This window comes from Podarcis liolepis (assembly GCF_965112155.1).
Source record: "Podarcis liolepis genome assembly, chromosome: 8".
Taxonomy (NCBI): Eukaryota; Metazoa; Chordata; class Lepidosauria; order Squamata; family Lacertidae; genus Podarcis; species Podarcis liolepis.
This window is the reverse complement of record NC_139560.1, coordinates 21,423,273-21,450,134: the sequence shown is the minus strand read 5'-3', so window position 1 is coordinate 21,450,134 and position 26,862 is coordinate 21,423,273. Positions and strand designations below refer to the sequence as shown.

Sequence of the window (26,862 nt, the reverse complement as noted above, 5' to 3'; positions counted from 1 at the left end):
CAGGGCTTACCTGCCCCCTTTGGTTTTGGCTAGTGCTGGCTGTTTGGAAGTAGGCCTTAGCTTGGAGTTCTCATATTTTGAGAAAGGGTGACATACTTTCTCTCTCTTCCACTTGCTTTATATATTCCTGATTTTACCAACTCTCTGCCATCATGCCTTTCCCTGTGTTTTGAGTGGATCTTCATATGAGTTAATGAGTTAAGCATATTGAGGTAGAGTGTGACAGTGCTAAATGTACTTTCTTCCCTGCCCATCATTGGCACCAAAACACCAGCTCAGATAAGAAATTATCTACCCACCAAAAAACTTGACAATCCACAGAATCCTTCTTTTGGTGGTGTGGATCTTTTGGGGAGGGGGGAATTGGGGCAGCTTTTCAGATCTTTCCTTCAGATGTTAAACTGTAATTTTGGCCCTGTTAAAAGCTGGATGTTGCAGTACAGTATTGAGTGGAAGACTTTAGAGGTGCCTTCACATAAGTCATGTAAACAGGAAGTATGGTAAAGCTATTATTACAGAAAGGTAACAAGATCTGTCCTGTTACTCTCACACATAGGATGTATCGGTTACATTCAGCTAAGTCTTCATTTGTATTAGAGAGCTTTATATATCTGTCTGCCTATTGCTCTTGACGATTAATGAACTGAAATGTTACAGCTACGACTAAGCAGTTCTCCCATGTGGTGGTGGTGTTGTTATTCAAACTTTTAGCCTGAGTTATTTGGCAAGCCTAGAGCACAGTACAATACAGATCAGAAGCAAATTCTATAATCTATATCAGGTTCTAGGATATTATGGTAAAAGAACTTAACAGAGTCAGCAGAAAATAGAATTTCTAGCTGTAGTCTAGTGCGCACAGACAGACTAGTATTGCCAGTTAACCAGTGAAGTGTAATAGTTAGGACACCTGGGTTCAAATCCGCATCCAGCTGTAGAATTTATTGGCTGCCTTGAAGCACTCATTCTTTCTCTGGCTGACCTATGTCAAAGGATAAGAGAAGCTTCTATACATTCCTTTGAAGAATATAAATGGGAGAAGTAAGCAAAAGGGTGCAAAGCAGTACTTAAAATGAAATTGAATATGCCATCGGTATGTTCAGTGAATTCTGTTTTTGATGATTCATATTCTTTCTGTGCCTGGTGTCTTGTGCTGGTCCCAATAAGGAGAGTGTAATGAACCATGGATAGCTCTGTCTGAGCAAATTGCTCCAACAAAAATAGATTGAAGCCCTTAGGAACCTGTCTCTTGCCCAGCCTTCCCCATTCCTTCCACACCTTGTTGAACTCTTAACTCCCATAAACCCCAGCCAGTAGGGACAATGGGAATTGTAGTCTAACAACATCTGGATCGCCTGAGGTTGTTGAAGGCTGTTCAGCTGTTCAGCCTACCTGTCTTTAGTCCCAACCCCTTGCTTAAAGAAGACTTTAAGAGGGCCAGAAGCCTGGCCTGGGCACAGGGGTTTTCTTTCTCTATTTTGGGGTCTCCTGCCAGGCATGCTGTTTGGCAGGCATGGTAGTGAAGGAGCCACTTGGCTCCTCAAGCTCAAGGTAACTTTCTCATGGGGTCCTGGGTTTGGTGGGCTTTGGTTTGGTGGCCTCGCAGTTTTGGGAGCCTGACCCACCACTACAGCCAGTGTCATAGCAGCCTTAGATCCAGCCAGGCTGTCGTCGTCTTCTGACTCTAAGCTTGAGGTTTGGGCCATGGCAGCTACAGTAGGACCAAAATGATTGCCTTCTAAAAAAACTTACGGATAGTAATAGCAATTTCCTGTGCAGTGTTGGGAAGGCTTACGTAATGAGTTAAGAACCTCCTTGGGGCAGAACACAAATTACTCCTGGTTGGAGCCTCCAGTGAGATTTGAGAGAAGATGGCAAGCGTTAAATTTTCTTTGTTGGACAGCTTTTCAATAAAATATAGGATTAAGGATTGTGCTTTATATATTACTGTCCTTTGCAAGAGAGGCTGATGGGTAAGAAGTCTGCTCCTAAAATGAGCAGAGTGATAATTCTAGGGATATATATATTGACAGAGCTGCCATCAGAAATACAGACAAATTGTTCCCTGCTTGCTAAGAAAGGTTGACTCCCTTGCCTTGAAACATTCCCTTCTGCATTTTCATTTATTATTATCTTGGATAGCCTAGTAAAATCTAAGCCCTGAGTAAGTCCGCCCCCCCCCCAGCCCAGTATTTTTAGGCTTATAAAGCTTTGGTGGAAAAAGCAGATATCTGTGACATTCCAGATGGAAACTCAGCTACTTCACTAATCAAAAGACGGCCAAATTTTACACAGCTCAATATACATAAGAGATTGTCAGATGAAATATGTTTAACTTGCCTTGGGAGTCCTCCTCACCTTCATCACATGAAGAATGGTGATCCAGCTCCAGAAACAGGGTGATTACTAGGCTAGATAGACCACAGATTTATCATCGGGTTCTCTCACAATAAGAACATAAGACAAACTACTGGGCCAGGCCAATGGCCCATCCGGTCCAGCGCCTGTTCTCACAAGAGCCAACCAGATGCTTGAAGGAAGCCTGTAAGATGGACATGAGCACAACAGCATTCTGCCAACCTGCACAAACAGATGCTATTAAGAGGCATGCTGCCTCTAACAAAATATTTTCAGCATACTGTAAAAAGCTCTCTAAAAAGGCACATTGTCACGATCAGTGTTGCATTAATCTTGTAAGGTGCTAAGGAACTGGTACTGAGACTCAACACAGTAGCTGAACTCCCTGGATTCAAGGATCCATTGAAATTGCTAACAATCAGGACTTATTGCAGAGCAATCTGATAAGACATGAATGTGTTATAATTCACAATCTCTAAATGAATCGGGGGTGGGGGAGATGCTTCAAAGCTCATGCCGCTTGATGTTGATCTTTCTGCTTTGACATGAAATAGCTGTTATGGAGAATGTGTGTTGACTATCAGAAGTGGCTTGTGAGGGGGATTTGAATGAGAAAGGCAGCCGCGCTAATGGAATGAAGCTTTTTCAGTCATATCTGAATGAGGCAAACTTGCTTTGTGCAAGTGAACTTGGCTCACTGAAGCCAGGAATTTAAACACACGGGTTCTGGGCAGGCACAGTGAAGAGGTATTTATTTTGCCTTTAGAGTTAAGAGCTGTACTTTGCTTTATTCCTTATTCAAGATAACTGTTGGGGAATGATGATAACAAATGCATTTGGCTTCCTAAACTTACATGATTTGTGTACATGTGTCATGGAGGAGGTGGAACTTGTTCATTTTAAGCCAGATCTCCCTCTTTCTCTCTCTCGTTTACTGAAGATGAATTCGCACATGGAGGAAGTGAGAAGACAGTTCAGTCAGTCACCAGTTCACAAGGAGAACTGGAGTCCAGGGTTGAAAATAGCTGCCAGGGAAAAATAGCAAATCAGAGAAAGGCAAAAAGCACAGTCCAAACAGGCCAGTGGTTGGGCTCTGAGCCTGGTAAACATGGTTCCAAGAAGCTGGAGGTAGAGGACACTGGAGACAGGTTGATGAATCAGATGCCAGATTAGGTGACTGGGATCAAGAAGGCCGGATGGTTAAGGATGGGTTTGTGGTCCAAGGCAAGGCTAAAGCTTCTTTGACACCTTTGTGTATCCACAAGTTGCCCAGATAGATGCTTTGAGAGTTCTTAGATAGAAGGATCCCTAATGGCTCTCCAGGCTACCTGATTCCTCTTGGGCTGACTGCCATTGGCTCAGGCCAGCCAACCTCTCTCCCTGTAAACTGTCCCTGTGGCACAAGGAGTAAAGCACCTGGGCCCTGCTGCCAGATTTGGTAGTAGGCACATGCATAGATGGGTGACAAGGGACAGGGCAAGTGTAGATGCAGGGCAGGAAGGGGGAAACACAGACATCTCTAAAAGATGCTTGGCTGAAGCAAATATCTGGATTAAGTCCAGTCTTTTGCCTCCAGTTCCACCTCCCAGGCTCTCCCCAAAATTCTCTGAACGTCTTCCTTTGCAGTTCTGTGTGTGCAAATGTCCTCCTTTGCAGTTGTATGTGTCTTTGCTGCTTTCGTGAATCAGTACAGCAGCCATGTGATTCCTCTTGTCTTGTGCGGCATGGAGTATCATGCAGTCTAACTGTCGTATATTCTATGTGCAAAGCCAGAACATGAATGAAGCCTCACCAAGTAGCCACACATGTCCTCGATGTTGCAGACCGTGACTAGCTCTGCCCTTGCATCTGCACATATTGCGCATGCATCTGCAGCAAGGGGGCCTTGTGTAAAATTCTGCCATGCAGTCTGAAGCCTCGGTTGCTCAGGTTCCCAGATCACTTGGATGCCTTCATGCTCAGCATCCTCCTTGCAGACGTTTGCACAGGTGCCAGGGATGGGGGGGAGGGTAGTCAACATGTGCAATGGCAGGGCTGTGGCTACTCATTGGTCTAATGTGTGGTTATGCATCTGAATGGGCCTGATGTCACTATCCTTGCAGTGCACATACTTAAAGGGCAGCATAACAGTCTTTTAAAATATCTGCTAAATATAACTTGGCATTTGGCCTTGTGTGTTGTGCACCATTTCCAGAGAAATAATGTACTTAAAGCCGTGAGACTCTGCATCCATTGAATGGGGACTTTTATGCTTAGCCAAAATCTATCTTCACTTTTTACTTGGCTTCTTCTAGACGCTTTCTGGATGAACTGCTGGGTCACAGACAAGGATGTGATACAGATTGTGGCTTGGGGTACATTAAGAGTGGATTACAGCAGAATTCAGCTCTGGCAAGATTTTAAAGGCTAGTGTTTGGCAGCAGCTATTCTCTGTTCTCCGGAGCTGCTCTCTCTGCTACTTAAAGAGTGTCAGTAAAAATATAAAAATGAAAGCAAATAAAAACATTTGGAGGCATGGAACAGCTCTGAAATGGGCAGGCAAAAAACAAAATAGGATTGTCATTTTCCGAGCAGCTCTGGTATGTTATTTGTTTGAAATTAGATTACAACATATAACAAAAGTGTCACACATATGTATATGAACTTTGGTATTTTTGAAGTAATCAGTTAAGAATGTTGTTGAAGCTTTACGCTTACGTTTTAATAGTCATGTTAAGAACATTTCTATGAACTATATTATTTCATAATTATTTGCATTTCCTGTGATCTATAGCAACTCTGTGCAAATTGCTCTTCCTTTCTTCTTGCATCCATCTTTACTGTCCCATGAGGTAGAACGTTATTCTTGCTTTTGCAGATGGGAACTGAGACTGAGAGATAGTCACTCACCCGAGGCCACTCAGTGAGTATTAGATTCACTTTGCATGCATGCTGTGCATTCCGGGAAGCGCTGAGCTGTGTTTGTTTAGGATCCATGGCTAAAACCGTTGTTTCCGTAAATGAATAGGTTTTAGCTGATGGACTGAAGAGAGAATACAGCACCATCAAAAGGGAGAGACCAGCATCACCAAAAGTGTGTGATCATATTCAATGTTTTGCTAAAAACAACAGCAACAACAAGCACTTGTGGGTAGCCTAATAAGGAACTGGGGCAACTGCATGTGGGGAGAGGGCAAAACCTTTATGCCGTGTCTGAGTCCCACCAAAATCACACACACAGCTGCTATTATTTGCTATGGCAGAGAAGTGGTTATTGCTACCAAGAGCAGTTCCCCTCATGGGATAAATAGCACCTGAGTGTTGGCAAGGAGAGCACGGCCAGTCCAAGACATTTTGCTGCCTGAAGTGAACTGACACCCCTGTGGCAATTCCTTATCCAGAACCTGACCAGATAAGCAGTGAAATCTTCCTTTGACGCTGATAATTGGGCAGTATCCTTCACCACCCTTGCGGGCAGCAGAGCTCACTTAAGGGGCACAAGGTAATGTGACACTCCCAGCTCTGCCCTCCAGCATCTTGCTGCTGCTCCCAGCTCTCTGCAGTCTGCTGTGTGAGGCAGCTGCTTCACTCTGCCTAACAGTAGGGCTGGTTGTGCCAGGATGTTGGGGATTTTTCACTAGGATTGCAGTGCAGAAGGAAAGGGTGTGAAAACCTCCCTCTCTGCATCTCACAGCCCGAAACCTAATTTCCTCTTCCTCCACACCCAGTTGCTGTTGGGGGAAAAAAAAGGTGTGGGGAACCTTTTGGCCCTCCAGATGTTGCTGAACTACAACTCCCATGATCCTGGGCTATTGCCCATGCTTGTTGGGGATGATGGGAGTTGCCGTTTAGCAACAACTGGGGGCCCAGAAGGTTCCCACTGCTGAATTAAAGCAAACAAGAGACATTGAATGTGATCGCAAATATAATGCAATGTTTAGTTTACCCTACTACGTCTCCAGTGAAAACAGCGTCTTTGCTATTTTGTAGATATTTATATTTTCCTATTGTTTACCTTGACTGACTTAACCCTTATGTTGCTTCTTGTATCCCCTCCACCATCAGTGTGTTTTCAACCTTTCAAACCTACAAATACATTATTACAAAAGTTAATGTTCGTGGTTTTTGTTGTTGTTGACTTTCTCCTTCCTGCTCTACACCAGGAAAGATAAAAGTAGTCAGCATGCGGCAACTTCCAGCCTTGCAACTATAAGCTTTGCATGAAATTGCATGTCATTAAGTTTGGATACAGATGGGTGTTACAACCTAATTGAGTGCAAGGAGGTTTAAAGAACGCCTTACTGTAGTGACTTATCGGCATAAGCAACAAGAGCAGCTTAACTGTTGGGGAGGACACCAAGAGGAGTTAATAATGCCTATCAGCTGCTTCTGCCTTGGGCTATAAGATAACTTAGAATGAAATAAAGTAGAACTCCCAGCTCTCCTCTCTTGAACTGCTGTGATTGGAGCCGCTGAAACAGAGCTAAGTCACTTCAGAGCTTCTTTTGCAGTTTGGCAGCAGGGGTGGTTTTCTGAAATGTGCCTTGAGTGGTTTTACCCCTTTCACAAATGCCTACATGATCATAAGCAACTCCTTTTATTTGGTATTGCTACTATTCACAGGGACGCGGGTGGCACTGTGGTCTAAACCACTGAGCCTCTTGGGCTTGCCGATCAGAAGGTCGGCGGTTTGAATCCCTGCGACGGGGTGAGCTCCTGTTGTTCGGTCCCTGCTCCTGCCAACCTAGCAGTCTGAAAGCACGCCAGTGCAAGTAGATAAATAGGTACCACTCCGGTGGGAAGGTAAACATCGTTTCCGTGCGCTGCTCTGGTTTCAGTGTTCCGTTGCGCCAGAAGTGGCTTAGTCATGCTGGCCACATGACCGGAAGAACTCTCTGCGGACAAACGCCTGCTCCCTTGGCCTGTAAAGCAAGATAGGTGCCACAACCCCAGAGTGGTCTGCGACTGGACTTAACTGTCAAGGGTCCTTTACCTTTACCTTTTTACTATTCACACAACAGCAGAAACCAAAGTCCAGTCCAGTGCAAAAGCACTTAATGGTGAGTTGTATTGTTAGATCTGTGCAGGGAGGGAAACAACAACTTGGGATGAGTCATTGGTGCATCAAGTCCAGATTGACCCTGGCGCGAGGACTTGTGCCAGTCAGGTGTGGGCAGAGAGGAGACTTGCATTCTGCCACACAAGGAAGTGGCCGAGTTAACTGGAATTCTGGGCACATCTCCAGGACCTACTTGCCCTTCCTCATGCATGGGACAATGTTACCAGCGTGAAACATGAGTTTGGGCTCCAAACCAATACATTATGCAGTGCTGAGCCTTACGGTCTACTAGTCTGTGGACTAGGATTGTGATCATTGCAGGGTTTATATTGTTTTCTATTTGACCTGTCTAGCTATAGAGGTCTATAGCATAAATGTGAACAGGCTGCACTTGGGGATGGTTCAGTGGCTGGTGAAACTGGATGCCTGGTCCTCATGCCTGCAAGTGCCCGTCACAATTTACGTGTGCACAAGTGAACTGCCGTCATTCAGTCTCATGGGACAATAGGAAGCTGCCTTGTACCAGGACAGACAATTGGTCCACCTCACTCAGTATGTCTACACTCTATCTATCAGTGGTCCTCCAGGGTCTCAGACATCACCTGCTACTTAAACCTTTTAACAAGAGATGCCAGGGATTGGCTCTAAGACCATCGTTGTAGAAAGCATGTGCCCTGCCACTGAGCTATGGCCCAAATCTATCTCCAGGGGAAGGGGAATTGAGGGCTCCCCACTCCTGACATTCAGCAGTTGGGCTTCTTCTGGCAAAAAAGGGAGTGGTGGTGCATCTTTGTGCATCTGTGCACAGTTCATTTGCCCAAACCCTGCAGCATTCTTGCCCTTTCTTTGCTTCCCTCAACTGCACTTGCGTAAAAATGTCATAAGGTGCTACGCAACATAAAATCACAAGACCACAGTAACATCTGAAAACAGCAACAATAAGGCCACTAGCTCCTCTCTGTAAAGATTGTGCTTTAATCTTGTGCATTATGATTTTTTAATGCATTGATTTTGGCCCCTAAGCATTGAAAGAAAAACAACAACATTCTGTTCTAAACAGGATTATGTGCTTTCTGCATTACATCAGCAACCATGCAGTGCATAATGATTTTGAAAAAGTAGAGAGAGAAATGACATTAATATAGATTTCACTGTTCCCTTCTTGGAATACCAGAACAGAAAAAACAGCCATAAATATAGAGAAAGGCACTGATTTTTCATGCCTTGATGTTATGTATTATTTTTAGGACACTCTTTACTATGAGACTGTGGGTTACAGTGTTCTACTTTACTGCAGAAAGCCATTAGAGTAATTGATATACTTGGAGTTCATATTGGATATGAGTCCCATAACCTCGGCTGAATTCTAGGCTATTTAGATTGTCTCAGTTACGTCATTCTCTTAAGAATGTATTGAAATATGGTGTCCAGAACATTTCTCCCTGCCAGATAAATGATACTATGAGGTCACCTTGAGGACAGCCATGTAGGACAAGTTGCCCCCAATCTACACACTGCATTCAAACTGTGGTGCACGATGAAACCATAACTGGAGCTAACCATGGTTAGCATTGGTGTGTGTGTAGCACTAAACCGTAGTTAACGCCAACAAAGGAAGGGAAGAGGGAATTTGCTCTGCAATTAGGTAGAGTGAGGCAGCTGCCACCGGAAGCAGATTTGGAATGTTGCGACAATGGTTCGTTGCTTAATTTATAATTAAGCACTTGTGGGGTTTTCTGCTTTAGGAACCAAAATAAATTGGCAAGCTTTGGGTACTAGAAACCTTGACCTTGGGGGAGGCGTGGGCACCATTTTGTGCTCTGCCTCTGACAGAACAATGCCTTGGCCTGACACTGGCTCCAGAGAAGAGGGAACACATGTTCCCGGCGTCTGATCAGCTAGCTATGGTTTTAGGGATCCAGCATTTCATTGGCACTAGATCTGTATATCCTGTTTAGATTTTCACATTGCCATAAACTAAGTAGGGATGCATCTTAAATGAAAAGACCTGTCTTTCAAACTATGCATGCACCCACCAGCAAAGTGCCCTTCAAGTGCAATACTTTCAGTGTGAGGCTCCAAAATGCATACATTAGATAGAGCTATAGGACCTATTTTAATTCCCGAGGAATATTATTTTTTCATGAGCCTTGGAGGGCTAGACAGTGAATGTAAACAGCCTGTGAACCGGATTCCAGTTGCCTCCCCCATCACTGAAAAGTCAACGCTACTTTATTTAAAGAATGCAAATAATGAAATGTATTCCCCCCTCCCCAATGTGAGTGGTTAGATTTACTGCACAGGGGTTTGGAGACTTCAGAGGTATTCATTTCAGGAAAGAAGGCTCTCGAACAGAATAATACATCTTTCTGCATAAGCTTCCCTTCTGATCTCTCTGCGGTGAGGACTGAGTAATACATCTCTTAACTTGTTTGCAAAGTGAAATATACTTTTCAGGCTTCTGTCATTACCTCTGCTGTGCGGTTGGTGGCTATTTTCTGTTTATTTCAGGGATTGCGGAATGTTGTGATCATTACCATAAAGGATCTTTTATGCGTTACTCTAACGAGTTTTGAGCGTGGTATGTAGGTTGGTTTGCAAATGTAATTGCGCAGTTCTGAGTGCTGGCAAAACAGCACTGGGAGGCAGAGACTGACAGCAGTAGAATTTGAGATGACAAAGCAGCAGAATATATAGCACTAGCAGGCTCATACCCATCATTACTTGCGAGTTCTAAGAAACAAACAGAAACATCTGTGCAGTTTTTAAATCAATGGTTAAAATAAGTGCAGCATCGAAAGATTGAGTCCGCCATCTTGATTCAAAATCATATCCTAACATCAATGAAAACCTGCTCATTGATCTCAGGGAACATCATGCTAAATCCAGTTACTGTCCTGCTTTGGAGAAAACCTGATCCAGCAGTCCCAAGTCTACTCACATGAACAATCCAAAAGTCTGGTCTGGTCACAGTCCAAAATCAAAACACAAGAGAGACAGTGCAGACACCAGCCAAGTTAAGAATCTGGCTCAAGACTGTTGTTCCAGCACACTCTGGTGATGTTTAACCATTAACTTTCATTGCCCCACCCAGAGCACGGCTGCAGGCTTTCTGGATTGCCTGAGTAACCCCTTGCTCCTGAGGAGCCCTTGTTCTCCGAATCAGCAGTCTTGCATCTGGCTGGGCCTGAAGTGACAGCTAGACTCTGTGGCAGTTCAGGCCCCACCTCTGCAGGGTTGCTCTATGCCTTCTGAAGTAAGTTGTGGTGTTGTGACCTGAAAGCCTTTGATCCTGCTGCTCTGTCTCACTGCCCACTGACACAGCCTGTAATGCTTGCTTTGGGGAGCAGCAGTTGCTCTGAAGAGGATTCCTCCAGCAGAGGCATGACAATTGTGATACCTTAAAAGATGTCCAAATGCATGCAGCTTTGAAAGGTTCAGTCCACAATCTTGATTCAAAATGGCACCCAGTGGTATCCAAACCAAAACCAAAACCTGCTCCTTAATCTCAGGAGCCATCGTGCAAAATCTGGTTAAAATTAGGGCACTTTGGAATGATCTAGTCTACCATTTTGGTTGAAAATGGTGTTTGGTGGTATCCAAACTTAGACAAAAAAACTGCTGCTCCATCTTGGAAACCCAAGTTGGTGGCGGTATCTTAAGGGGAGTCTGAATGTATAGAAAACAGATAGATAGACAAACAGGCAGACATCTTTCCAAAAATATAGGTATAGAAAATGCTAGGCTTTCCTGACATGCTCAAGAATGCATGAGAACACTAAGGTAAACCAATGCCCCCATTTGGTTCTGAAAATTACAACAATAATAATAATAATCCTGGGTGTCTGTTCCACCCGCTCCACCTCTTTCATAGGAGATGAAGCTGTGGCGTTTGCCCACTCATTACGAAGATGTCATTCTGGGGGAGAGAGAGAAAGGGTTAATAGGCTCACCAATAAGAACGCCCAGGGGTGGAGCCTAACTGTGCTTAAGGCTCAACACAGGGGTTTGGGCAGTTAGTTTGATTGGTTTGTGGTTGGGAGGCACAGGAGTCAGAGTTAGAGACAGAGGGGAAACAGAGAGAGTGAATTGGATTACAGTGTTTCAAAGTATTTAAAACTTGTTTGCATTCACAATAAACTGGAATCTTTGTTAATACGTCACAACCTGACTGAGTCTGAATATATTACCGGGAAAACCTGGTTGGTGGCAGTGGAAGAGATAAGTCGTGGTGGTGCAGGGTCAATAGATTTAGAAGTGAGCTGATTGTGTTAGATCACTTAATAGGATTGGACGCAATAATTTTTGTCATTTTCAACATGCAGTTTAGATACAACTTCCCTAGTAGTGCTCAGTTACAACACTTGTATTTAGACCATCAGCTTTGGGTGCCTCAGCATCTCCTATATTGGTGGGGAAATAATTGGATCTTTACAGAAGGTTGAACCTGTTTATAAATGTTTATTGGAATGCTGTAAATCAGAGGTTTGGGGCCATAGAGATGAATGGAATAGTGTTTCCTAAGCCTCTCCCCCCATGGGCAACTGGGAAATTGCTGTGGGTCTTGGCGGACCACTTAAAGATCTTTCTGCCTGTTGCAGCAGTTGTAATGCCACGGAATTCAAAGCGCAATGCAATAAAAGGCAATGTAAGAAATAAAAGAAGCAATAAAAATGCAATTTAAAAATCAATATAAATAGTGGGATGGATGTGTGACCTTTCATTTTCAACCACAAATTCGCAGACACACCAAAGAGTCCTGAATGAAGCTTGTGAGCCTCTGGTGGTCCACAGACTACAGTTTGAGAACCTCTGGTATAGGGAACACTCAGCTCAATCAACGGGGAGTTGCTTTGGTGTCTATATGCAGTGTTCCTTTAGACTTAAAAATGCCAATGATTCAACAAAAATGGTTTTTCCAGACCTGTTCTGACTCAGCAGTGCCTTCACAGGAAAGAACGTTGGAGGCATATGATATAGGTAGGTGCGCCCTAAACTTTCTGGTTAGAGATTGTTGTTCATATTAACTGTGTGGAGTTTTTTTTTTGGGGGGGGAACCCTTGATATTTACAGATGCTCACATACTTTTAAATTATATTCGGGTGATGTGGGAATTAACAGATGGACAACAAAATTGGATCCTGCAAGCTGTTATTGTTGCGAAGGGACTTTTGAGGTGTGAGTTTGGAAGGGCAAAAACCCACAATCTACCGCTCAGCAGCCTGAAGGTCTCACTGTCCTTTCTGCATTATCCAAATGAGACAGATGATTGCATCTGTTTGGACATATAGACTGCATATATATGTCTGTCAAGAGTGATTAACTCTTTTCGTTGTTGTTGTTAATGTGAGCTGCCACTGTTATTTTCTTTCTTTCTGTTATAGTTGAATTAAAAATGATAATAAGTGAAGGGGCAGTAGCGGATACACTGGCCAGGATCAGATAGACCATCTCAGGGAGGCAGGGATGGCCCCCAATAAGGATACAGTGGTACCTCAGGTTACATACGCTTCAGGTTACATACGCTTCAGGATACAGATTCCGCTAACCCTGAAATATTACCTCAGGTTAAGAACTTTGCTTCAGGATGAGAACAGAAATTGTGCTCCAGTGGCGCGGCGGCAGCAGGAGACCCCATTAGCTAAAGTGGTACCTCAGGTTAAGAACAGTTTCAGGTTAAGAACGGACCTCCGGAACGAATTAAGTACTTAACCCAAGGTACCACAGTATCATTGCTCAAGGCCTTCACAAAGGCTGGAGTCAGCACTGAATAGATTGTAAATATGCACAGGTTTTGCAGACTGGGTTTGAATTTCCTACAACTAAACCTTCTGTGTATATATTTGGAAAGAGGAACTTGAGGCAAAGATGTCCTTGAGCTTCCTATTATGCTGAGTGGACTTTTGGAGCTAAATAAAGCCAAACAAAAAAGGCTTTCTTTAGGATTTCAGGAGAGGGGATTGGGTTGCACTTACTCGTGTGGGTTTGTTGTTCTAGGTCCCTATTTCTTCTGTGTTTTGTTAGAGAGAGTTAACATTGCTGTCATTTTAGTTGCAAGGGACTTGTTGCAAATTAATTGGTAAGATGTAGAAAGTGCACAGAAATCACCATATCCCCCCCAAAAAAAACCTTAACTTCCCCATATGAAAATATATAATGCAGTCCTCTGGATGTTTACTCTGAAGTCAGTTAGATTGATTTCAATAGGCCTTACATCCAGGTATGTATAGAACTGCAGCTATCATCTGTGCCACGCAGAATGACGGTGCAAGTTTGCAGTGCATAATCATACAGTGTTATAACAGCATCTTAAAAAGGACTGGCCATTCACTACAGAATAGCCACACTATGTTCATTTATATGTCAGGATCAAAACACATATCTTTCATGTTCAGTTTCTGTCCCCCCCCCTTTCCCCCCAGAGCTCAGAAAACATTAACTCCTTTAAGCACATTGGAACAGCTGCACAATTACCTCAATTGTATATAGCCCATTTAATAGCTTCTCTATGAGGGATGCGGGTGGCGCTGTGGGTTAAACCACAGAGCCTAGGACTTGCCGATCAGAAGGTCAGCAGTTTGAATCCCCGCTACAGGGTGAGCTCCCGTTGCTCGGTCCCTGCTCCTGCCAACCTAGCAGTTCGAAAGCACATCAAAGTGCAAGTAGATAAATAGGTACCGCTCCAGCGGGAAGGTAAATGGCGTTTCTGTGTGCTGCTCTGGTTTGCCAGAAGCGGCTTAGTCATGCTGGCCACATGACCCGGAAGCTGTACGCCGGCTCCCTTGGCCAATAAAGCGAGATGAGCGCCGCAACCCCAGAGTCGGTCACGACTGGACCTAATGGTCAGGGGTCCCTTTACCTTTACCTTTACCTTTACTAGCCATTTATAGCATGTATAAATTGCTATAGCCATTCCCTTCCCTCCTCTAGGAATCAGCTCTATGGCGTTGCTTCTTTTATCCCCCCCCCAAAAAAATTGCATTTATGGTTCTCCTCTCACCCCGCAATCCAGCAGCAGCTGAAGGACTAAAGGTTCCTTTCCCCTGGCAAGAGGATGGGAAAGGGGAGGTGAAAGTTTAAGCTCTGCTATTGGAAAATGGTAGGAAGAAGGTCCAACTTGCCTTTGGGCAATGGACCATTGCTCAGTAGTAGACAATATGCAGTGAATGAGGAAAGTCTTAGGCTCAGTCTGATATCTTGGAAGAGCCGCTGCCTGTCAGAGTACAGATTGACAAATAGCTTGACCTGGTATAAAGCTATTTATACCTTTGACAAGTAGTGACAGTGGTTGTTACTGAGATGGTTTATATTTACATAATGAGAATGCTACTAAAAGATGTCCAGTTTTGTGCAGGAAATGTTTTGTTCTGACCAGAATTAAGTTTTGGCTGTGCACAGAATGTTTGCTCAGGCTAATGACGCCACATTAAACCTGCCACTATAGTTGCAGACCTCCCCATTTGGACAATTTATATTAAATTGGGGGCAGAGGCCTATTTGCACTTCCTGAAGCAAATTGTCGGTGTATATGCACAGCAGTTCCTCATCACTACTTACAGCTTTTAATTCCAGGCACCGGCTTCACGGAGACAATCAGTATTTACAGCACCTAAAAGTCACTAAAAAATTGGGGGGGGGGGAAATCTACATAAAAATATATTTCACATTGTTTTCTTGTGGCATGATCAACAGAGCAAACAGAACTGCAAAATATTCAGAAAAGTCTATCAACAAATGCAGCAATACTAGGGTGCTAAGAGGAAGGAGGGAATCAAAGCCTGGGGAAAACATGGACTGCTACAAATACGTATATTGAAGCCATGTGTTAGCAGGTTACCCAGCTATGGTGATATGTAGAAAATCACTTCTTCATAGTTATAGACTTTTTATTTCATATATGAGAGATAAAAACTGAAATGGACCAAACTTGATCCATATCTAAAATCGGAATTTCAGAATTATGGAGTTTAAAATTACAGCTCTCTCTGCTGTAGAGCAGACCTCTCTTGAAATGTGAGAAGTTTTAAAAGCTATATTAGGTATGCCAGGAGGGTCTGCTATTGAAAGGAGAGTTGGAGGAGGACTGATCTAAAAATGAGCAGAAAATCATTTCCTGGCTTTTTTCATTTTACCTTCTCTGGAACTTGGATAATTTTAGCCTTTTGGAGTATAGTAAAAGAAATGGCCTCCCCAGTTTAGCCACCATGAATTTTGGGCACATTAATAGATCCAGTTTTTTGCGTTGTTTAATATTATTTTAATATTGTTGGGTGGAAAGACTGGACTAGGCACCTACCCCCTCCCTTATTTTATTATTACTATTACGATTATTAATTTCATTTCTATACAACTTTATATTTTTAAGAGAAAAAGTGGTTTACAACTTACATGAAAACAGCAAATTAAAAAATCCATAAAGTGAAAAAATCCATTACTGATGAAAGTCAAATATAAAAAGCAACATAATTAACAGGAAACTAAAATATTATCTTAAAAGATTTCAAAATAAAACATTACAAAGGAGGTCAAGTACAGAATGCACACTCAATGCTGCAAACTTAACAAAAAAAACCCTTAACATTTCACAAGAAAACGTTACTAAAGGAAGTCAAACAGAAAATGCACATTTAAAACAACATAATTAGCAAGAGAAAATAAAATGTTATCATAAGCATAGAACAAATCTACTCCTGTTGCTACCAATCCTTGCAATGGTGACTCATGGCGGACTGTACTAAAAGGCAGCCAAGATTGCCTGTAGGCTTTTCATCGGCCTCAGCTTTTGCAACTAGAGTCAGTTAGGGCCACACTGTCCCAGGCCAGTCAGGAGAAGGCCTGCAAGGTACGGAGCAGGTCTTCCACGACTCACAGCCAAGTATGAACTGACAATAAAGTTTAATTCAACATAGTGAGCCAAAATGGTTGGAGGAAGGGCTTAAATTTTCTTCATGGGCACAAATCACGCCACATACGAGAGAAGCCAACAGGCACAAGGTCAGCCAAGCCAGTTGCTATGGCAATGGTCCGGGGCCGTCTATATAAGTGATTAAGGTATGTCAGCTGGTTAGCCGGCCAGTGAATCTTGTGAATTGAGTTGGAGTCTGTGTTACATCTGGAGCAACAGATGTATAGTGTTAAGTTGTGGGTGAACATATCAGACGACACAGCGATTCTTCAAACAGCTCTTCTTTATTCAGAGGCCAGAACAGAACTGAACTGAAGGGCTCAGTCAGCCTGCTTATATAGAGCTCCAATACAACGTTACTGTAGCAACTTTCTAAAACTATCCAATCGCTGAACGTCACTTTTGATCCTTCATTTGTATAACTATCTACTGCTGGCCCAGGGTGAGAACTTCAGTACATAACATATATATATCCCTATCACAGCCCTACAGGCTGTATGTATATATCAACATCCAGAATTGTATTGCCGAAGCCTAATCTTCTACAGTAACAAACTATTTTGGACCTTAAGCTGCAGCTGTGTGTGGTGAATGTACCTGAGGGTAGCTTCCATTACGTGGGTATCTCACCTCTGATCATAGCTGTTAGGGATTGATTAGCTGCTTGTGCGTAAAAACGTGCTCCCTCAGAGTTTGTGCGACCCCACAAACCTCCGTGTGTGACGGAGCTCCTCAGACATGTCTGCTCTAGTCACTAGTAGAGTCCGACAGTGGCTGTCTGCGGAAGCGTTTCCAGCAAAGGAGCTCCTTAACGGAAACGCGTCTCCTGGACTCACGGCGTGACAGTTTCCGGCGAGGTGTGGGTCTCCCTATGGGAGACTCAGATACCTCCCCACTGTTCTCGCTGGAAGCTTCCCTGAGCCCTCCCTCCTGCTCGCATTCCCTCAGAGACCCACTCCTCCCCCTGCTGGTCCCTGCTTCAGCTGTTGAGTCTCTTTCTTCCTCCCTGAGTCCCTCCACCACCTGATGCTCCGATGGCAGTTCCCTGACATCCACCTCCCCTCCAGGGCCCCCCTCACCCCCTCCCATTTCCTCTCCCCTGGGAGGTGAAGGGCTAAAACCCCGAAACGAATCTTCCTCATCTTCCGACGTCTCGAACAATTCCCTCCATCGATCGTCGTCCTGGCTCGCTGAATCCTCTTCCTCTTCAGAATCTGGGAACCCCTCCAACTCCTCTTCCTCGTCGGTGGTGGCAAAGTATTCCCTTCGGAACCTCGCTACAGGCTGAGGTTTACGTGGGAACCTCTGATGAAAAGTCTCTATTAAAACTTCGTCATTGACATCCTCTGCCCTAACCCAGGTGTTTTCCGACTCCGGTTCCCCTTCCCACATTACCAAATACTCTACTTGATCTCCCTTCCACCTGGAATCGAGGATCTCCGCTACATGGTAGCTGTGTTCCTTCTCCTCCATTGCTGGTCCCCTAGTGACCCTCCCTTCACTGTCTCCTCTATACGGTGACAGCAACGACCTGTGAAAAACTGGGTGCAGCTTCATGTGGTTCGGTAACCGGAGCCTGAAAGCCACTGGATTGACCTGCTGCATGACTTCAAACGGACCCAGCCTTTTGGGTCTTAATTTCTTACAACCTCCTTTGAACGGCAACCCTTGGGTTGACAGCCACACCTGGTCCCCCACCCTGATGCTTTCACCTTCCCTTCGGTTTTTGTCTGCCTGCCTCTTATATTCCTCCTTAGCCCTGTTTAAGTTGAGTTGGAGCTGGCGATGGATCGCTTCCATTTCTTCAACGAACTGTTCTGCAGCTGGAACGCTCCAGTTCTCCCCCTCCCCCCCTGGGAAGGCTCTGGGATGGCACCCGTGATTAGCCAAAAAGGGGCTCATCCCCGTGGACACGTTCTCTGCATTGTTGTAGGCAAATTCTGCCAACGCCAGCTTCTCCACCCAATCATTCTCTCTGTCATTAACATAACACCTCAAATATTGTTGGAGAACCCCATTTGCTCTTTCCGCCTGCCCGTTGGTTTCTGGATGACGGGCCGTTGAAAAATTAACCTCTACATGCAGTAAGCTCATGAGCTTCCTCCAGAACCTGGAAGTAAATTGTTTCCCTCGGTCTGAAACCACCCTCAAGGGGGCGTCATGCAACCGAAACACATTCTCTACAAACAATTTGGCTGTTTCTTCTGCTGTGACCGCATGTGAGCAGGCTATAAAGTGGGCCATTTTAGTTAACAGGTCTACTACAACCATGATGGCTGTTTTCCCTCTAGACCTTGGCAGATCAGTCATGAAATCTATTGCCACTGCTTCCCACGGTCTTTCAGGTGTGGGCAGTGGTTCTAATAAACCAGCCGGCGCCCGCCTCTCCCCCTTGGCTCTTTGGCATTGTTCACACCCTCTCACATACTCCCGCACATCTTCCCTGACCTTGGGCCACCAAAATTCCCTGGTAACCAGCCACATGGTCTTGTGTTGCCCAAAATGCCCTGCTGTGGGGCTATCGTGCAGCTGCTTGAGTACCTTCTCCCTCAATTCCCCTTCAGGTATATATAACGCTCCCTTATAATACAATGCCCCGTTTCTCTCCTCAAAACCACCGGATTTGTCTTCCTCCCTCCTGAGATCCCTGAGTTTGTCCTGGGCGTATGCATCCTGCACCGTACCCTCTACCAATTCCCTTTGCCCCACCAAAGTCGCCCCACACACCCAGCGGTCCTCTGGAATGATATGGGTTTCTTCGGGTGCTCCCTCCCCCTCCAAATATTCAGGTTTGCGTGAGAGAGCGTCCGCCCTAACATTCTCTGGGCCTGGCACGTAACAAATCTCAAAGTTAAATTTGGAGAACTCCTGGGCCCATCTCAACTGCCTTTGGTTGAGCACTCGCGCAGTTCTCCAATACTCTAGATTTTTATGGTCCGTGCACACTTGCACCTTATGTTGTGCACCAACTAGCAGATGCCTCCATCTCCGGAACGCCTCATGAATAGCAAGAAGTTCTCGGTCGTACACCGTGTAGTTCCTCTCGGATTTGTTCAGCTTTCGCGAAAAGAAGGCACACGGTCGCCACTCTGACTCCTCCTTCCCCGGCTGCAGAAGAAGCACCGCCCCTATGGCTCTGTCAGATGCGTCTGTTTCAACCCTTAGCTTCTTTCGTAAATCCACATGCAGAAGTTGTTCTTCAGAGGCGAAGGCCCTTTTCAGCTCCTCAAACGCTCGCTCCGCCTCCGCCGTCCATACAAACTTCTTTTTACTGCTGAGACAGTCAGTGATGGGCGCCGTCAGATGGGCGAAGTTGCGGATGAACTTACGATAAAAGTTTCCAAACCCTAGGAACCTCTGCACATCCTTCTTGGTTTTGGGTGTTTTCCATTCCAGCACTGCCTGTACCTTGCCGGGATCCATGGCCAATCCCTTGTCTGACAGGCGGTACCCCAGGAATTCCACCTCCTTGGTATGGAACCGACACTTCTCCAGTTTGACCCACAGCCTGTTGGCTTGCAGTCTGCTCAACACTTCTCTGACGTCTCTCACATGTTGCTCCTCATTCTCCGAATACACCAACACATCATCTAGGAAAGCAACGCAATTCTTGTAGAGCAAAGGGCCCAGTACATGGTTCATAAAAGATTGAAAACACGCTGAGCCTGCTTGTAATCCAAATGGCATAACGAGGTATTCAAATGCCCCCAAAGGGGTAAACATGGTGGTTTTCCATTCATCCCCTTTCCTTATGCGTATCAGGTTGTACGCCCCCCTTAGATCCAGCTTTGTAAAAATCTTTCCCTTCCTCACCCTGGTCAAAATATCATCAATTCTGGGCATAGGGAAAGCCACCGGTTCAGTCACTGCATTTAACCTCCTAAAATCGCATACAAGTCTCGGCTTGTCCGCGTTTTTTTTGTCCACAAAGAACACTGGGCTACCCCCTGCTGCTTTGGACTCTCTGATGAAGCCTCTCTTCAGGTTCTTGTCAATAAACCCTCGCAACTCCTGCATTTCTCTGTCTGACATGGCATACAACTTGCCCACTGGAAGCTGTGCTCCAGGGAGTAAATTGATCTGGCAATCAAAGGGTCTATGAGGTGGTAGTTGGTCAGCTTCCTTCTCGCTGAACACGTCGCTGAGATCTGCATACTGTGGTGGTACCTTCACCTTCTCCATTACTTCAGTCCCTGCTAGGGTGGCTTGGGCCCCTGCTGAACCCTTTTCCCCTTTGCAGTGTTCTAAGCAATGTGCTGAACCAAAGGACACCACTCTTTGATGCCAGCCAACCAGCGGATCATGTAGAGCTAGCCAGCTCATTCCCAAAATAATGGGAGTGCCTCCCAGGGTGGCCACATTAAACGCTATCAGTTCTGTGTGCCTTGCCACCCTCATTATCATTGGGACAGTCTGCAAGCTGACTCCTCCTCCCAACAACTCCCTGCCATCAATCGTGGTCACCTGCAGGGGGTTGCTTAAAGGGATAGTCTGTATCTGGTGTTCAGCAGCAAACTCCTTGCTCATAAAATTGCAGGAGCTGCCTGAGTCCAATAGCGCCTTTATTTTTAGGGGGTGCCCATTTTGCAGCTCTAGCGACACTTCAATCACTAGAGCAGGTCGAGGAGCTTCTGGCACGGGCACTTTCACTGCTCTTTGGCCTGGCTGCAGTGCCCCGATTGTGGCAACCAGGCGTTGGCTTTTACCTGCTCCGTTCCCCCCTGTTCTCCCCCCTCAACAGCTCCCACCATCCCTTGCCATTCCTTCCTCTGGGGGCAGACTCTGGCAAAGTGGCCTGGCTGTTGGCAGAGATAGCATTTCCGGGGGCCCTTTCCCTCCTTCTTAGCCCCCTCGCTGGTTTTTGAAAATGCGCGCGCGCTGTTCCGATTTCCATCGGCTCTGCCGGCGGGAAAGCTGGCTCAGGAATGTCTGGAATGCGGAACTCCTTCCAACGTTCCCCTCTCCCTTCCCGCCTCTCCAAGGCTCTTGCCTCCTGCCGCGCTCCTATGGTCAGCGCAGATTTGGTCAGCTGATCCATAGACTCCGCCCTGGGGCTCCGTGACAGCTCGTCTTTCACCGCCGAAGAAAGACCTTCTTCAAATAGCATTTGAATGGGTGCCGCCGATAAATCCCAACTCAGTCTGTGAATCAGCATGGTAAACTCAGTCCAGTACTCACGGACAGATCGACTTCCCTGCTTACAAGCCATTAGCTGTCTGCGCACCGCCCCTTCCTCAATATCGCTGGAAAACATGATATCCATTGCACGAAAGAACTTCCTCGTGTCCTTTAGTATGTCATTGTGCGTTGCCATTAGGGGTCGAACCCAGTCTCTCGCCCCTTTCTCAAGATGCGCAATTACGAAAGCAACTCGCGATTCCTCATCAGGGAACTCATCGAACTGCACATTAATGGCATATTGCATCTCTGTCCTAAAGGCATGGTAATCCTTGGGGTCCCCCCCAAATTTTTGCACCAATCCTGGTACCTTTCTGGGGAATTGAGTGGCTCTCCCCTTCTTGTCTGCATCCTGAGCCCTTCTCTCCTCCAGCCTCGCCGTCTGCAGCGCCAGTTGGACCTCCAACGCTCGGTATCTATCTTCCAAGCTTGGACCAGCTCCAGCCCCCGCTCCTCCGGTTCCGGTTGGTTCGCTCATGATGCTTTCTCTTGCACAGGCAGCGTACAGAGACTGTCGGACTGCTGTTAGGGATTGATTAGCTGCTTGTGCATAAAAACGTGCTCCCTCAGAGTTTGTGTGACCCCACAAACCTCCGTGTGTGACGGAGCTCCTCAGACATGTCTGCTCTAGTCACTAGTAGAGTCCGACAGTGGCTGTCTGCGGAAGCGTTTCCAGCAAAGGAGCTCCTTAATGGAAACGCGTCTCCTGGACTCACGGCGTGACAGTTTCCGGCGAGGTGTGGGTCTCCCTATGGGAGACTCAGATACCTCCCCACTGTTCTCGCTGGAAGCTTCCCTGAGCCCTCCCTCCTGCTCGCATTCCCTCAGAGACCCACTCCTCCCCCTGCTGGTCCCTGCTTCAGCTGTTGAGTCTCTTTCTTCCTCCCTGAGTCCCTCCACCACCTGATGCTCCGATGGCAGTTCCCTGACAATAGCTGTCAACTTTTCCCTTTTCTTGCGAGGAATCCTATTCGGAATAAGGGAATTTCCCTTTAAAAAAAGGAAAAGTTGACAGCTATGCCTCTGAATTCCTAACCAAAAATTTCTCCCCCTCCCCATGTCAGAAAATTATTTTTCTTCTTCTCCTGAACAGCTGGAGAACTTCGCTCCTCCCTTGTAGATCATTTGGTGAAATTCCACACACACCACTTTGCTGCCTACAAATAGCATGGAGAATTTCTGCCGACCATTTTCAAAGCTGAACTGCCTGCATATCTGCTTCCTTCGGCCAGCTCAAAGAAGCCCTTTGAATACCAGCTTTGATGCAAGGCACTGTCAGTATCAGCAGTGGGAAGTATGAGAATCACTGTTGCTCCCAGGGGCAGATTGTTGTGAGTTTTTAAGGACACAAGAAGAGCTCTGCAGGATCAGGCCAGTGGAGCTCACAGTGTCCACCAGAGATGCTTATGGGAAGCCCGTAAGCAGGAACTGAGTGCAGCTGCTCTTGTGATTCACAGCCACTGAGATCGTGTTTGTTATAAGAAGCTATCCATATCAAGAAAATTGACTGCATGGTAATTTTAAATTGCTTGCGATCGCTACCAGAGTTAGAGAGAAAGGAAGAAATAGGCAACACGCTTCTGCTATACCCAAGCAGAAGTTCTTCTTGAAACCTGCTGCTAAGAAAACTTGTCTTCCACGTTTCTGAAGCCTATTGAACTCAGTAGGGCTTACTTTTTAGACATGCACAGGTTTGTGCTGTAAATATGATTAGTTATACGAATAAAAAGGAAATTACACATTCTGTTCTGAAATACACGAATGCTGAAATAGCTCTGCATGCTATCCCTTGCCTTGTTAGAACAGTCACGCGAGGACATATTTTCATGCTTGGCGATGGTTTTGAGTTGTTAGCTCTCCAAGCAAGGGAAAGCCATTGTCATCTGGCTGTAGAAATAAAATAGTGCTTTTACTGGTGCAATATATTTAGAGGTCTGCAGTCATATATGAATGAATGAATGAATGAATGAATGAATGAGGAAGTAAGGTAAGATCCAGAGTATTCAGGTGAACCTCTGCCAGTGTAATGGAGATTCCCTGCTCCCTCTTCCACAGGGGTGCAATAGGAGGTGAATGGGCAAAACGGGAAGGGCTGGCTTCCTTTGGATCCAAGCCCATTCAAAATAAATATACTGAGGATATTTTCATGCTTTTTTCAAACCCTAGGGCTGGATTGCAAATGGACAAAGCAAGCTGAAGTGTTTTCAGGAATGGCTAGGATAGGAAAAACTCTCTCCTTTCTTGCATGTCACATTTACACATCTACAGCTGTACTACCCTGAACATACGCAATCTCATCTGATCTCAAAAGCTAAGCAGGATCAGGCCTAGTTAGTACTTGGATGGGAGAGCACCTGGGAATAGAGGGTGCCATAGGAATATTATTGCTGTAAGCTGCCCAGAGTGGCTGGGGAAACCCAGCCAGATGGGCTGGATACTCCTACTCCTCCTTCTCCTCCTCCTCCTCCTCCTCCTCCTCTCTCTCTCTCTCTCTCTATATATATATATATATATGCACTTTTATAAAGCTTTGGATTTGGTAGTTCCATTACCATGCCCTCATTGGCTAGTTCTCTGCCTCATGAACCACCTACTGATAGGTGGCTTTTAGGTTATCTATGTATCTATCTATCTATCTAACAGCATTTATGAACCACTTAATATTTTAGAAATGTCTAAGCATTGTACAATATCAAAACAAGCAATATCATTAAAACAAAGGCACAATGTAAAACCAATAAAGCCATGGTACTAAAAAAAATACACAAAACCAAAATAAAACAGGAATTCAAATGCATAAACCTGTTGGCTACCTCCCTAGTTTGGCAGCCTCCTTGGAATTTTGCCGTGATAAATTATCTGGCACCATCAGCAAACTTGGCTAAGTTCCTAGAAGACCCCACGGCTTGCTTTCTTAAGTTATGTAGCTGTCGGATTCTTCCTGCCATTTACCTCCCAGAGTAACCCTTTGCAACCTGGTGACCAACATATGTTTTGGACTATCGTCGTTTTAGCCAGGGCCGATGGGAATTGTAGTCCAAGATGCCTGAAAATAACTTTGTTGGGGAAGGATGGGTGAATGTTATATAAGAGAGCTGTTATATAAGACAGCCCGGCTCCTGCGCTATGATTGAAAAAGCTTTTGACACAGTCCTCCACTTCATATTGCTCAGGACACGTCTGCAAACGTGTTTCAGTTTAACACAAGCTTAACTGTCTTGGCTTCCCCAAAGAATCATGCGACTTGTAGTCCACCAAAAGTTGTGAAACTTCTATGTCAGAACATCTCTCTCTCTCCCCCCCCCCCCTACTTTGAACTAGGAACCGCAACATCCTGATTTTTATCATGAGAGAGTGGCGGCCATTTTGGTTGCAGTGGACTCATGCGATTTCATGGTGCAACCCCCCCGACAAAGCGCTTTTTCAGAGCTGCGATATCGCGCAGCACCCCAAAAAAGCATTTTTCAAAGGGGGTGGGGACTGCATTGAGAAATTGTGCCAGGTCACGGCAGCCAAAATGGCCGCCATGCTCTCCCGATAAAAAACAGAAAGATGGAGTCCAGCCAGATGGCATCCCAGATTTGGGCTTCAAAGTGTTGGGAAGGACCATTGCTTGGTGGCAGAACTTTCTGCATGCAAAGCAGTTGTTCTGCCACTGAGCAATGGTCTTTCCCTGAGCTACATTTCCCTGGTAAGAGGGACTCAAGCTGCAGTGTCAGAAAAACCCAACCCTCAGTATATACTGTATTGCTCCTGTCTGCATGCTTGTTAACACTCTCAAATAATTACGGAGCTTCTGGAGGCATGGGGTGTTCTGTTCACATGTTTTTAAGCCCTGAGGAAAAACTGTTCCCTAAAGAAAACGAGGACAATGTGAGAGAGAATCATTACTTTCAAACCAGCCTTGGAGACCACAGCTTGCTTTCCCTTCCTGGAAGAAGTATGCAGCCACTTTGATCAGCTAGCAACTGCTTAGGGAGGCCAATATCATGCTTGGAAAAGCTCTTGTGTCTTGAAATGAGAAATTTTCTCCTTCTCTGGATGCTTAGGGGACACGTCTTGTGGTTTAAGGGGCTGAAATGGAAGCTGGCATTGAGCACACAAGAATTTATATGGCTGCGTAGGACAGTGGTGGGGCTCCCCCACCCAGCCTGTAGGCCAAATACAGCTCATAAAAGGTAAAGGTAAAGGTACCCCTGCCCGTACGGGCCAGTCGTGTCTGACTCTAGGGTTGTGCACCCATCTCACTTAAGAGGCCGGGGGCCAGCGCTGTCCGGAGACACTTCCGGGTCACGTGGCCAGCGTGACAAAGCTGCTCTGGTGAGCCGGCACCAGCGCAGGACACGGAAACGCCGTTTACCTTCCCGCTAGAAAGCGGTACCTATTTATCTACTTGCACTTTAGGGGTGCTTTCGAACTGCTAGGTGGGCAGGAGCTGGGACCGAAGATGGGAGCTCACCCTGCCACAGGGATTCAAACTGCCGACCATGCGACCGGCAAGCCCTAGGCGCTGAGGTTTTACCCACAGCGCCACCCACGTCCCAGCCCATAGTTGGACTTAATACAACCCTCTGGGTCCCTTTCTGCCCTTTGGTTGCGTGGTGAGGCTCTGAGAGAGAAGGGGCTTTGATGTTGTTAAATCGCACCCCCTTCTTCTGCAAGAAAATCAAAGCAGACAGGAATATATACCTTGAGAGAGAAAGAGAACTTGTGTTCCTTGCCAGTATGCACAGAGTGTCCGTGCATTTAGTAATTGTTTCCATTCATTTGTTACGAATTCTGTGCAATTCCATGCAATTGCATTTTGCTGTTTGAGGCTTTGAATTGCTACAAAGCAGGGCTTGCAATTTAGTTGTGTGCTGACATTGTTTGCAATCTTCAGTTGGGATTGTTGAGTCGGTTTCGACTTTTGCAGGACGGATAAAGGGTGTTGGAAAGCTTTTTAAAAAGCAAACAAGCAAACTTGGTTTTATGGTTTTGAGGAGAAAATGGAAGGGGAAATTGAGTAGATTTAATAAGAATTAAATGTATTTCCATAAGAAGTAGCTGTGTATGAGTGTGTGTGATTGTGCAGAGGATGGCCTGCCCCAGTACTGGAAGGGGAAATTGAGTAGATTTAATAATAATAATAATAATAATAATAATAATCATAATAATCATAATCATAATAATCATAATAATATATTTCCATAAGAAGTAGCTGTGTATGAGTGTGTGTGAATGTGCAGAGGATGGTCTGCCCCAGTACTGGAAGGGGAAATTGAGTAGATTTAATTATAATAATAATATATATTTCCATAAGAAGTAGCTGTGAGTGTGTGTGATTGTGCAGAGGATGTTCTGCCCCAGTACTGCAATGTAGCATGGACAGCTTTCCATGGTGGGT

General features: G+C 45.4%; 1 protein-coding gene across 8 annotated transcripts in view; it reads left to right on the top strand.

Moving 5' to 3' along the window:
- The window catches only part of OXR1 (oxidation resistance 1), a 236,097-nt gene that overhangs the window by 63,492 nt on the left and 145,743 nt on the right, over positions 1-26,862 (top strand). For 4 of the 8 annotated variants that reach the window (XM_083516641.1, XM_083516642.1, XM_083516646.1 and 1 more), the window contains exon 3: positions 5,213-5,257. The exons of the other annotated variants lie outside the window; for them this stretch is intronic. In XM_083516641.1, coding sequence (XP_083372767.1) covers positions 5,213-5,257 — 45 coding nt within the window. The remainder of the gene's footprint in view (positions 1-5,212; positions 5,258-26,862) is intronic. 8 annotated transcript variants of the gene reach the window in all.